Source organism: Sylvia atricapilla, chromosome 2, assembly GCF_009819655.1.
Source record: "Sylvia atricapilla isolate bSylAtr1 chromosome 2, bSylAtr1.pri, whole genome shotgun sequence".
NCBI lineage: Eukaryota > Metazoa > Chordata > Aves > Passeriformes > Sylviidae > Sylvia > Sylvia atricapilla.
The window spans coordinates 25,086,316-25,100,281 of record NC_089141.1 but is presented as its reverse complement, the minus strand read 5'-3'; the positions used below and the strand labels follow the sequence as shown (position 1 = coordinate 25,100,281).

The 13,966-nt window shown below is 45.2% G+C and overlaps 1 protein-coding gene across 1 annotated transcript; it reads right to left on the bottom strand.

Moving 5' to 3' along the window:
• Positions 1-361: 361 nt before the first annotated feature.
• LOC136375498 (terminal nucleotidyltransferase 5C) lies at positions 362-6,523 on the bottom strand. The gene has a single exon (XM_066341040.1). It carries the CDS (start codon positions 6,299-6,301, stop codon positions 5,126-5,128), a length of 1,176 nt encoding a protein of 391 aa, XP_066197137.1. The 5' UTR covers positions 6,302-6,523; the 3' UTR covers positions 362-5,125.
• Positions 6,524-13,966: the final 7,443 nt, after the last annotated feature.

Here is a 13,966-nt window from a genome sequence, read left to right as displayed (position 1 = left end):
TTTCTTACCCCCTTGGGTTGTGGGTTGAAGTTCACAGTAGCACATAAAATGGAGTGTGTCACAGAACAGACTGGCAGGCTCTAGTGCAGACCAGATCCCACCTAACAGGTCCAGGTCTATGCTTCACCATGTCTTAAAGTCAAGGCCAGATGATGGTCAGACAGGCTAAAATGGTTCTCTGGAAGCTGACTCTATACTGAAAGAGAGATATTAACTATGTCTCACTTAACTGACTAATCTTTAATAAGTTGAGGCAGATCTAAAAATTGTACCTTGAATAACATCTAAAGCAAGCATTACTGTGTACCCCACACTGCTAGGAGCCTCACAATTGTACTTGCACACCCATTGGACAACAGATACTTTGCAAGCATTATTTAGATGCAAAAATAGCTTGAGGCAAGGGTTGTTTAGCATAAGTTTATTTGCACAAGAATTTTAGCATCATTAAGGTCCAAACCCCAACTTCCAAGGATGACAAGTGAATACCACAGTGCAGAACAGTAGACAAAGTTACTGTGACCAATCTCACATTTGGGCTCATCACAAATTCAAATATTTCTAGTTCCCTGTTTTGCCAGCTAAAAGAAGAGGGAGGGGGAGGGGGGAAAAAAAAACCCAACCAAAAACAACAACAACAAAAACAACAACTCACTTCTTTCAAAGAGAAGAGAGACCAGTTTTTCAAGAGCTGACTTCTTTTAATAGTAAAAAATAAGATAAACATAGGAAAAAAGGCCTTTTAAATTTCAGTGGGAAGTGCAGTTTTATTCAGAGAGACAAGCCCAATCCAGACATTTAAGTGAGAAAAACCAGAGTGCTCCAAACATTCCCCTCAAAGTCTCTGCTATAGACCAGCATCCTACTCTATATCTAGCTTCACTGAAAATAAAGAACATTTATGAAATACACTTAACTGTATTCAAGAAACAATTGAGTAAGACTTCGATGTGAGGGCAAGAAGTTTTATTATTCATTTGGCTCTCCCAATGACCAAATTAGACCAAGCTGCCAATGGTTGTGGTCAACTTACTTCTTATTCCCATGCCTAACAATTACAGAATCCTGACAGCTGAGTGAGAGTACTAGGAAACAAGTACCATCAGTACTACACTGACAGTTTAGAATTAAGGCAATTTGTCCAGGTTCTCTTCTAAGAGGACTTTTCCCAACTACTCATCTAGTGACAAGCAGAGATCACTACCAACATCAGTGGTTATTCTAGGGATCAGGAACCCACAAAGCCTAGGCACATATCAAATGCTTAATGCCAGAACTCAAGTCCAAAATATGGATCTTGAAGTTTCAATAAAAAGCTTTAGGTATTTGGACTAGATTTCAATATTACCTTACTGCTTTGTAAAGGAGGTGATTAATGTGAAAGCATAAGGATCTCTAGAAAAATGGTTACTCAGAAGCAAGCAGTAGTCTTAAACCCCCAGCTTAGTGATTGACTGACTGAGCTGAGGACAAACAGAGCAATAATTAAATCTTTAGCAGAGTAAGCATGAACTAAACTTTAGCTTACAACTTGTCACAGTGACCATGGATCAGCACAGGGATTTTACCAAAGTGACTAAAACACAGTCTTCTACCAGGTCTCCTTGGTAGCATCTCTATAAAATAAAAAAGTCTATCTTACAGTGAGGAAGTCACAACAATAAACTGCAAGTCAAGGGGAACTTGGCAGTAAATATTGTCAGTAGGTGCTTAACCTCAGACTGGCTTTGTCCAGCAGTGGTTACAAGCTACACAAAGAAAACAGCTATTTTGTACCATAGCCCCATTAGTAGAAGCTTGATCCTGAGGAATGATGCACTGAGTGTTCCTCCAGCTTTGTTTTAATGCCACAACCCAGAGGGAATGTATCAGGTAAGTGTGAAGTACAGTAGTCTCTCTCTAACCTCCACATGGCCCACAAGAGGTTAGAATAGGTTTGCAGAGGCATTATTAGTGCTGAGGGGTGACTGAATCAAGCAGGCATCCTAGACTTGGCCTAGGGTCATCACTTTTACCTGGTGCTCCTTCTCAAATTACCCCTTGCTATACGGGTCACCATAAACCTGAACTCAAACCAGTTAACCCACAGCAATTTAAGCCACTGCCACCTGAACCATCAATTTGCCAGGACAATCCAGAAAAGCAAAGAGTAGCCTGCTTGCAGCACAGTGATGAAAAGCTACCAAGTACCCCAGCTTTACCTGCCAAGCCAGGATTATTTCACAAGCAACAGGACAAGCAGTGTCCCAGCAATCCCTGGCACTCCAGGGTCAATGCAGCAGATAGTGTGCAGCTTCAGGATACAATTTGAACATTCCAGAGTTTAGTATCTATGAGCCAGATTACAAAGCATCAGTATTTCCCACCTGCCAGAGCATCTTCACCAGACAGGGAACACAAGAATCCTGCAAAGCTCAAACCCAGGCACCCAGCTGTTCAGAGAGCAACAATTCAATGTGCAGCTTCCTCAGAGGCCTCAGCATCAAGTTATATCAGCAAAAGCACAATACTTATGGGAGGAAACTTACCCTCCCCATAGCTCTCACTAGGAATCCAATTCAGCCTTTTTTTCCTTCTCTAGCATTTCCTTTTCCACCTGGCCTGACGTTCAGCAGCCAAGGCACTAAAGACTAGGAAAACAAGCCTGTGTTTCCTGCTTGTGAGGACTCCTCCCAAGCACCTCACCACTTCACAAAAACAGTTCCTAAGGTTCAGCCATGACATCACAGAAGGCAGATACCTGAACCTTAGCCCCTCTAGGCAATGGTTAGCTTCTGCAATGGCTATAGCATAGGCTGGCTTCAAGCACATCTATGCAAGAGATGACAGCAATTACAAACTCTTGAGTCTTCTTTCTAGTGACACTCTATACTAGGCCAAGTATTGCTTTGCATGCAGGAGTTATTCTTGCCTACGATAGCATTCCAGCAGTGAGCTTGCACTAAGTTTAACACATATGACAACACTGGCATCATGTTAGTCTTTAAAAAGTCAAAGTCTTGGATGACAGATGTCTTGTCTGTAAACCACACCAAGTCCAAGCCACAGTTAATAAAAAAGGCTGGGTTTGCTTTCAACTCCAGCCCCTTTGGCTGATGAATCAGGAAGCCTTTAATGAAAAAAAACCCACAATATAATCCACCAAATTATTTGTGTGTTTTGCTACCAACGTTACTATCAAAACTGCTCAGGAAATTAAGCTAAAGCCTGCTTGGCTACACACAGTCCACTTTGTAAATTGCATCTCTTCCTGCCTTCCTACACTAAATGCAGTCTGAAGAGAGAAGTAGCCTGAAGAGAGAACTGCTCTGTTGAGAAAGTCTTTATGAAGCAGTTATGAAAAGTGGAAAGGACTCGTTGGTCTTAGGAGGAGCAGGCAACTTTTACTGTAATTTAAGCACAGCATTGCTGCTGTTTTCCACCTTGAATAGCAACCAAATATTGGTGTTCCACCTGCTTTCTGCTTTACCTTCTAAGCTTTAATCATTTGTTGGATCAGGCACGTTGGTCTTACAAGCTTGCAGAAACAGCAATAAATAGTTATAGAAGTAATAAAAAAGATTCAGTGAACAAGCATTCTTGAACATTGCACCAGCACATAATAAATAGCTCTAAGATTTGCTTTTCTAGTCTACATCTCTGGTTAAACAAAAGGAACTCAAGATCATTGCTATATGTATGATAATTCAGTGAAAATCATCTGGTTAATAACACCACTATATAAATAACTGAGGAATTTTCTACCTTCCTTACAAAGCCTAGGAGTCTCAAAGCAGCAAGTTCAGCCCCCTGTACCTCCAAGGGAGTGCATACTCTTCCAGAGACTATTCTGAACGCAGGCCCAGACTTTCAACTCATACAGCTTCTGTGAGAGAAGAGAGAGGAGAGCTCTGCTTAGGGCTTGTACGTTTCTTCAAGTGAGGGTTAAGAGCGGTAAAAAGGAAGAATTTTATCCTAACCACTCAAAATGCTGTCTTATGCAGTGACCAGGTGATAGTGATTACCCAGTAAGCTCAACCCTCCAGTGGTGACAGAAAGGCAAACCTTCAGGACCTGCCTGAAGTTGTAGAGTAAGAAATTAATTTTAGGAGGCACTTTCAGAATCTCAGTACTGTGGCAGGAGTGCACGTAATCCTGCAATTTACAGTGGCTTGGGATTTTTGTTTAGGGTTTTTGTTGGTCTTGCTGTGGGCCTGTGAGGAAGAAAATCTGGTCAAACCCCCAAGTAAGAGCTAGTGCTACTTCCCAACTGTGCCAAAATTTTTCTGAAAGACAGCCAGAAAGGCTTTTGCTTGATGCTGGACTCAAGAATATTTTTCCAAGTTAAGTATTCAAACTGTGGCTCCAATTCTATTTAAAGGTTCAATTCCTCATTTCAAGAGCTTTTCACATTACCAAGTTTTTGATTGTGTTTTGGTGTACTTTTAGAAATATCACCTTCCAAGTTTTTGTCATCAAGAAAAATTTAACCAGTTTATGCTTTATGAATAGACTTACTAAACTATCCTTAACTTCCAAGAAATTAATCTTGAACTCAAGGCAGGACCACATATCCATAGGCATACAGGAAACATTTATGTCCTCTATAAGACAGACAGTATCCATACCAGCTCTACACAGACACAAAGTAAGAGACCCAAGCATAACATGAGCCCAGTCTTGGCACAATTAATTCATGAGAAATTTGGCCAGAACTTGGACTGAGGAAGAGTAATGAGGTTAGGGAATAGAAAGCAAAGTTTTGCTGCTGTTCCAGGAGCAGCTTTTGCTTAAGGCATTTTACAGTCAATTAACCAAGCCAGTTTACTGAATACTCCATTCAACCACCTATTAACAGCCCCTTCCAAAACTAGTACAAAGCTTCTTAACTGGTCCTCTTAACGTTTGGCTGCTGGTTCTCTTCTCCCAACGAAGAGGTAATAAGGCTTTTTGGCATTTGTAGAGATACACTGAAAGGTTCATAGCAGGTCACCCTGCTGCATAATCCCGTGGCACACCAGGGAATGGACAGTCTGATACAGTCACATTTCCATTAGAGAACACCCAACTGACAGTTATTACTTGTCTCTACACTCAGCATCATGGCTCTCAGTAGCCTCCACCCCGGAGCACAGGACGGAAGCGATCAATTGCAAGGCAACCAAGTGGGGTAGGACTGGCTGTACAGCACAGGGGCACTTGCAAGGTAGTAGTTGCTGAAGTTTGCATCACTGACATAAGGTGCTGGCTGGTAGTAACAGGTTACATTAGTGGCATTAGGGATGACATTCTGTTCTGCCAGCACCTTGAGCGCCAGCAGAGAAATCAAATTGAGAGTCTGCCTTCGCTCATGTCCCATGAGGCAGACGGTGCTCTCATTCACCACCCTGCGCAGGATCATGAGGTAGTCATACTTGCTCCTCTCTTCTTTGGAGAAGTGGTTCTGGAGGTAGGTCTCCAGCTTGCGCTGCTGATCCAGGATGTCTGGGAAGTCTATGAAGAATCGGGAGCACATGTAGCGCTCCAAAGTTTTGATCTCGTCCTTATCCATGGGCCTGAAGTCTCGTACTAAGAGGTTACTGTACTTCAGTAGCCCGCCACCTCGGATCTCTTCAGGGTTTTTGGTAGCTATCAGCTTGTTCTGGAGGTGATCAAAAGCTGCTTCAAAGTCTCCATACATGCTCTCTCCAATCACAGTTGGATGGAAGTGCTCCGACATGGGGGTTTCTGAGTAGTCATAGTAGAAGAGCAGGGAGTCCAGAATGATCTGGAACGAGTCCACACTGAACTCAAACTGCCGCCGTATGCAGTCTACAAACTTCAGCTCCACGTTTTTGCCGTGCTTGTTGGAAAGCGATATCAAGCTCCAACGGTCAGTCTCCGTGTACACTTTGACCAGCTTCTGGATGTAGGCTTCCTTCAGTGTTACGGGACTGATTTTCAGCTTGCTGACTCCTTCCGGCAGGAAATTCAAGAGGGATCGCAAGACCACGTCTCGAACTAACTGAAACTCTGCTTCACTTAAAAGAGAAACTTGGAAAATGAGATCCAGGTCTTTGCATCCCAGCCCGTTATCCTTGACCAGGACATGACCAGCTGCAGAACCATTCAGACGGACATCGTGGACCACAATGCCCGCTTCACTCAGGCGGCTGCGAACTGTCTGGACAATGTCCTTCAGAGTTATCTTCAGTGTGGGGAAGTTCCCGCGCCCATGGATGGGAACCACCTCCGTAAGAACCTCGTGCAGACGGCTGACCTGCTCCCAGTTCAGTACGCTGCAGGACATGGAGTCTGCTCTGGTACTTCCTTTGCCTGCCATCTCAGGGCTTCTCTTCTCCAAAGAAACTGTATGGAGGTAGAATAGAACAAGAAAAAGACAAGTCAGAGCTTCTGTTTGTGCTTCCTAGATCTATCCCTAGGCTCTGTTCTTCTGTCCATTAACAGAGACATAAACTAGAAAGAAACACCTCTAGGTTTTCAGCAATCCTTTCACCTGAAATGAGACACAGCTTTTCTAATGGTGCAGGGGAAAAAAAAAAAAAAAAAAGCTGTCATTGTTGGTTTTTTTTTGGTTTTTTGTTGGTTTTTTTTTTTTTTGTGAGATAGAGTTATTTCAGGAAAGTAGTTTGTGTCAAATGGAAATTACCAAAGATGGCACAAGGTTTACCTAAGGCTAAATTCATCAGCAGCACCAGCTGAAGTGAGATGAGCTGAAAGTTAGGCTTTGAAGTTGTTTCATGATGCATATAAAGCTCAAACTGCAATCTGTTGTCTCCAACTAACACAACCACCGAAGACCCTCAGGTGTTAGTTTCAGGGCTTAGACATCCAGCCCACTAATAGTTGTTAAATTATGCCAGGGATACAAGATTTCTTCATTTTCATAGAACTTTTTCCTTTCTGAATGATCCAGCATCTATCACTTGCAGGATAAAGGCCAAGTACATCTTGCTCCTGCAAAAAGCTGCAGCTCTTCAACATCCTGAACAGAATTTCAACTGCAAAGTCAGGTAACAGCATTCAATGGGCACTACAGTCTTTGTAAGCAACTCTTTACCCTTCTTCAGAGGCACTGCCTAACCAAACTACCTCTCTGGAAATATTCATACTTACCCCAAGTTCTGCTCATTTGTGAAGGGCAAACAAGCTCGTAAGATCTGGGATAAATTCAGATGATGTGTATCAAGTTCATGTTACTCTTTTAACGCCCAGAATCTCACTAACCAGACTTGGTCACTGCCTTTTCTGAACATTTTAAGCACAAGAGAATGATCTGATTAGCTGTGACAAGACTTCTTAAGTCACTTATCTTTGTAGCATGTAGATACAGATGTTCTACAGCCAGGCAACTCAAACTGATGTTAATACCCTTTTCTTTTTTTAAGTGTTCCAGGTTTCTGTGTAGCCAGGTGCTTCCTGACAGCTACAGACTAATTGAGGCCTCACCTTCTTCTGCCCCAAGTGCTCCTGAAGACTGCAGCTGCCAAGGTCAGACTAGTCAAACTTAAGCAAATTAACTCTTGCCTACCAAGAATGAAAAAACAAACCCTATAGTTTCCTAGCATGCAACAGCACAGTGCATAGAACATTTTTAAGCAAGTTTCAAAGAACAACTATTGCCATCTCAGACCTCCCCTTTTCCAGCTTTTTCTCTTTGAGCAACTTATTTGACCTGCCACCTCTTCGGCTGAAGAGAGCCAAATCCTAGCGCAAGTACACAGCGAGGTTAAAATGTGTCTGGGGAAGTAGCTTCTGTCCTTGAGCATGAAGTGCTGCATGACAAACTGTGCTGCATGGATCACATCAGCACCAGCAGGCATGAAACAAACCTGTGATTGGCAAGATGATCAATCTAGTACAAATCAAGAGGTTCTTCAAGCTCAATCCTTAATGCTCCAGCACAGCAAAAACAGAAAAGCATCAAGCTAGCAGTTGCTCTCAGGTACTTCAAGCACATTAAAGTATATTTCCTTTGTAAACTCACCGTATTTCCATTAAATCCTTCAGATCACTAAAGAACAGAAGTTTACCTGTGAACTCTAACTGAAGCTGCAAGTGCTTTCAGCTACTATCTCTGAAACTATTCCCTCTCCTGCTTCCCATTTGCAACCCTCTCTTGCAGCCAAGACAACACACACAGCTCACTCACCCAGTGACCAGAAAGGACTTGGACCAGTGCTTCCAACCCCACCACACACACTTGGTTCTGCTTGGTGACCCTCACCTAGGAGAATAATGCACATTGCTGCCCTTGGAGGGAGGAAGACGGAGTATTTAATTTCCAGTTCAGTGGAGAGCTTAATTCTCAGGCTGCCAACCTCCAAAGCCTCCCACCCCCAAAACACTTGTGTTTGCCTACTCGGCAAGGTTTATGTCAATGACAACAGACTCCTAGCGACTCCGGTGTATTTGGGATGCTAACAGTTCACATGCCTCTTGTTTCACTGCCAGCCATTCCCTTCACAAGATCTGACACCTGAAGTTGCTCACTCCTTGGGAAATAAACCATTACGGAGGCAGGAGACATTACCTATCTTTAATACCGGGCGCAAAGAGCATTGAATGCAACACTGAAACCAGAGGCAAAAAAGAGCGAGGATTACACACCTTCACCTCGGTCAGGAAAAGGTGGGTTACCCTGCAGCGGCAACTTTCTCCTATAAGACGTATAATTTGACACAGCACTCAGAAAGCTCCCCAGGCCTGTCCCCGCGGCGCTGAGGGCGGGAGGTCCGGCTCGCTTAGCGGGACGCTCATCGCCTCAGCGAGCGGGGAGCCCGCGTTCCGCCGCCCTCGACACCCACAGCCCTGAGAGGAGCGCTGCCCCCAGGAGGGAGAGCCCGCCCGCCCCGCCAGCTCAGCCCCGGACAGGGGAGAGGAGCCCCGGCCCACACCGCTCACCTCAGCCCCGCCGCTCACCCCGAGCAACCGCGCCAGCTCCGCTAGGGCCCGCGGCCGCCCTTTATGGCCCTCCACGGCCGCCCCGCCCCGGCCCGCCCCGCCAGCCCCGGCCCGGCCCTCCCGCCGCGGCGGGGGCGGCTCTGGCCGCCGGGAGCGCTGCCCGGGGAGCGCTGTCCCGGGAGCCCCGCCGTGCTCGGGGCCGGGGCGGGCGGGGCGGCCATGGGCCCCCGAACCCTCGGCCGCCGCCTCGGGGCTCGCCCCGAGAACCCCACTGCCCGCTCCTCCCGCCCGTATAAATACAAACTTTTCAGAGGGCCCCTCAGTTCGGGAAGGGGCTGGAGCGATTCCAATGAAGAGCAACGAAGTTGGTGAAGGATCTGGAGTAGAAGTCCCATGATGAGCGGCTGAAGGAGCTGGGGTTGTTTAGTTTGGAGAAAAGGAGGCTCAGAATCAGAATCAGAATCATTAGTTTGGAGGAGACCTCCAGGATCATCAAGTCCAACCCAACCCTAACCTCAACTAAACCATGGCAGCAAGTGCCACATCTCGTCTTTTCTTAAACACATCCAGAGATGGTGAATCCACCGCCTCCCCAGCTAGATCATTCAAATACTTTATTACCCTTTCTGTAAAAAACTTTTACGTGATGTCCAGCCCATATTTCCCTTGGCCCAGCTTGAGATTGTGTCCTCTCGTTCTGTCAGATGCTGCCTGAAGAAAGCGACCAACCCACACCTGACTACAGCCACCTTTCAGGAAGCTGGAGAGAGTGATAAGGTCACCTCTGAGTCTCCGTTTCTCCAGGCTAGACAACCCCAACCCCCTCAGTCGTTCCTCAGGGAGGATCCCTTAGTGCTCTCTACAGCTGTCTGAATGTAGCCAGGTGGTGATCAGTCTCTACTCCCAGGCAACAAGTGACAAGAGACGACACAGTCTTAAGCTGTGGCAGGTTCAGGTTGGACATTAGGAAGAAATTCTTTGCTGAAAGGGAGATCAGACACTGGAATGGACTGCCCAAGGAGATGATGGAGTCACAGTCTCTGGAGTTGTTTAAAGGAAGACTGGATGTGGCACTCAGTGCCATTATCTAGTTGACATGATCGTGTTTGGTCATAGGTTGGACTCAATGATCCCAAAAATCTTTTCCAGCCTAATTTGTTCTGTGGTTCTGTGACTCCGTGGGCTATGATGAAGAGCTGACTGAAATACAACAGGGCTTTTCTGAAGACACCTTGTTCCAGACAGAGCAGCTGTCAGCAGAGATCCCAGACATCCAGCTCTGCCAAAGAGTTCTCTGTGGTGCTCGAGTGCAAACAGCCAAGCAGGCTGTCATCCAGAACCTACAAGGATGGGCTCACAAGGATGTTACAGCAGGGTTGAAACAGCATACTACTGGAAACTGTGGCTGATGGGCTGTGGGAGACTCTGCGCACACGGACAAGGACGATGGAATGACTGGACAGGAATCAACTTGGAGATGCAGTGTCTTAAAAATCAGCTGGTGGGTAATAGTGCAGGGTGAGACATCATGGGTTCTGGGGACAAAAGTTACAGTTCCTGCTGAGAACACAACATTTCATCAAATACGGGGATACCTGCCTTCTGTTAGGATAATCAGGACTCAATAGAAGGGGGCAGGGGAAATCAACACAACCTAGGACAGGCCAGCTGACATAATCCTAGTAGAGGTAAAAAAAGTACGTAAAAGCATTGGAAAAAAATCACCACTACATCTGTTATACTGTTTGGCCATACACAGTCAAGAAAGATGAATTTAAACCTGCACAAATATGGAGAAGAGCTGGCCTTGAATGAGGAAACTGGAAAGCTCCTTTTTGCCTAGCAAACACAACAGACCTGCCTTGTTTCACCAACAAAGCCAAAGATGAGCAGGAATAGGGTTAGATAATTATTTATTTTACTCCAATATTGCCCCACTGGGATAAATAACAGGTAACAAAATAACCTGTGTAAATTATAGGCTAACATTGACACAAGAATGAGATTTGAGGCAAGCTACCATCTTGTTGTCCAACGAGATAATTGTGATTTCAGAGCCTTGCAGGAGGGAAGGGAATAAAACTAGGTTTAAGATGAAGCTAGAACAGAAAATAAGTAATATGATTGCCTGTGGTGGTATGGAGCTGGACATAAGGATCCAGGTCTCCCTCAACACTTTTTCCCTATGTTTTAAACTTAGAAATAGGGAACTCAAAGAGAAGCAGTAGCACAAATGAGAGAAGCATAACCACTTGTAAGGAAATGTCTCACTTGGAGATTAAATGATCAGTGAATGATCTCACCTCCTAAGAATATTTCTTCAGCAAGATTTCTGCCTCAAATAATTTCTGCCTTTTGACAATAACTGATTATTTTGGGCAGTATATTTTCTGTTGCCACATGGGAAGCAAGTAAAGTACTTAAGAAATATTTTCTATTGGGAATATTTATTAGATACCAATATAAACAAAGATAAGCTGCAGCACATACTGCTATTACAGATCTTAAAGTATTAATCAAAGGTTCATACTTTACATTATTTGTTTGTAAGTTCTTGTTTCACAAAAACATTTGTAAACACAAAGAGGTATCTCAACTCTGTTTTGAGATGTTTTCTTTATCCTCTGACTCGCAGACATTGAGTATTTGTCAGGGAAACAGTACACTGCACAGTACTCTCTGCAGTGAACTTAGACCTCCTGACAATAAACTCGTTCTTTTTAATTGCTTTTCTGGGGTGCCACACAAAGGGTCCTTGGGATGGGAATTGGAAATGCCATTAAAGCCAGCCGGACCAGGCTCCTAAGTAAATTGCAAGAATAATGACGAATGCATCTTTGAGTAATGAGAGCCCATTTACCCCCGAGGAGAAGCTGCCTTCTGCTATCCATCCACCTGGGTCTGTGCAGTGGATTATGGTGACATGAGGATAGAAAACATGGAAATATACAGCCCACTGCTGAGACAAGAGATCAAAAATCGTGGGCTACTGCTCAGGTGCTGTGGCTGCTGACGTAGCTGACACAGGCCCAGACACAGCTCCAGGGTACAATCTTAATGTCTAGCAGATATTTAGGACTCTCCTGCTGCCAGCTCTAATTCTGAGTCTAGGGAGAAGTAATGGGTGATCCCAATCTTTGCAAGACATACTTTCTCCAAGAGTGACTGAGATACAGATAAAATCCTGCCACAAGACAGTGAGTGCTGGCAGCCACCTTACCCCTCTGCTTTTGGACAATTGTCATTACCCCTTCTCCCACAACTGCTCCATCTCTCATCTCCGCCTGTTGCTCCAGTGTTTCCTCCCAGCGTCCTCCCTCCTCCCCTCTCCTGGGGTGTACCCTTCTTCGGGATACACAGCACTGGATGCGTTTCAAAGGGTTTTCAGACAGAGGATGGGGAATGAAGAAGGATCAGCCGGCTCCTGGGAAGGCAATGTGACAACGGGAAAAGAGTCTGCAAGCTGCCAAAACAGCAGCAAGTATGAAGTTATATGAAAACAGTGCAAGTTGTTCATTTTTATCCAGTAAATAGGGCAGCAAATCTGGCAGAAGAAACTCACTTAAAAGCCTTTAAGTCAGCTCAGTGACCTGGCACTGTCAGATTAGTTTCCTTATGTGATGCATTGCTGAACGTAATGTGTCATCATAAATCTTGGTTGCTACAGCTGTTAAAGCCATAAAATGAAGCAGAGTTATTAATACCCAGTAGTAGTATCTGTCAGGCTTCATTCTGTAATTGAGCATCAGATCTGCAGTTGGAAAACTCTTCTTTTTTGTCTGACATGTGGCGTAACTGCATGTCTGCAGATGCCGAGAGAGTGGAGACAGGTAGGAACATCCCACCCACGCAGGGCTATGATGAAATCCTCCTGCAGAGTATCAAGTCAGCCTCTTTCTCTGTTTCTTTCTCTAGCTACCTCTGCAAGTCTGAGGTTTTCTGTTGGGAGATGAAGCAATTTTTCCTCCTGATGCATGGATAAAGGTAAACACGTGAATATAATAGACACACAGAGTGTAGTTATGCAGGCAACAGCAGCCTTTCAAAAATAAGAAGTTAAATTTGCTGCTAGAAGAACTGTGACTGCTGTAAAGGCCCTGCTCTAAGGGATGGGATGCTACCAAAGACATCTCAACTCCCACAGAGTTCTGAGCTCAGCAAAACACCCTTTCTCCAAGAGGCAAGAAATGGTACCAGGCCCCTTCACTAGCAGGACCTGTACAAAGTAAGTTCACACTGCATTTATATGTGATGAAGACACAGAAATCCAGGGCTGCTCTCTCTCACATATAGCTTTTTGAAGACGTCCCCGCTACTTTGCTGTGTGCCACCTCTGCCAGCCCAGGCTGTGGGCTGCAGACTCTTCTCACAAATCCTCTAATGTACCCAAACTACCCAAAAGCCTGAAGGAACAGAGCCACCCCACTGTGTTAGGACAGATGCAGACAAATTGTTCTAGGAGGGAAGAGGGTGTTAGACCTCTGCTCAGGCCTCAGCCTTTTGCTCCCACAGCAGGAAAACCGGTTTTGCCAGTCTGGTTGTGGTGAGGATGGAGAACAGGCAGCCCAGAGAAGCCTGGCATTTTCCTTTCCCTTAGGAAGCAGCAGGGCAGACACATGCAGAGATGGAATGCACTTACTGGAGAGAGTGGGCAGCAGCCCATCATCTGACCAGCTTCTTCTTTACACCCAAGCTCACCCCAACTGCTTAATTAGTCACATGGTTTCCTGCAACCTGGGGGAGAATATCACAATTTTCGGTGGTAGAGGAGAAGATGATGGGGGGAGGTGGAGGTGGGGGGAGAAAAAGGGTTTGCAAATCAGACTGAAAGAAAATATTTAATTTGGGAGTCATGAGCAAATTCAGGACACATCGCCTCAGGCTGCAGGTGGCAAACACAGCAAAGGGGGGCGCAGAGAAACAGTGAGGTTTAGGGAGTGCATTTTCTGTTGTGTGAAGCCATTAGGTACCGAGCTGTCAGTGGGCTCTGCCCCAAGGATTTGTACTTACCCCACTACAGCTTTTCAGTTTGAAATCACATCTTTTTCATATTCCCTCATTAGCCACGGCTTTAGAAAGCAGC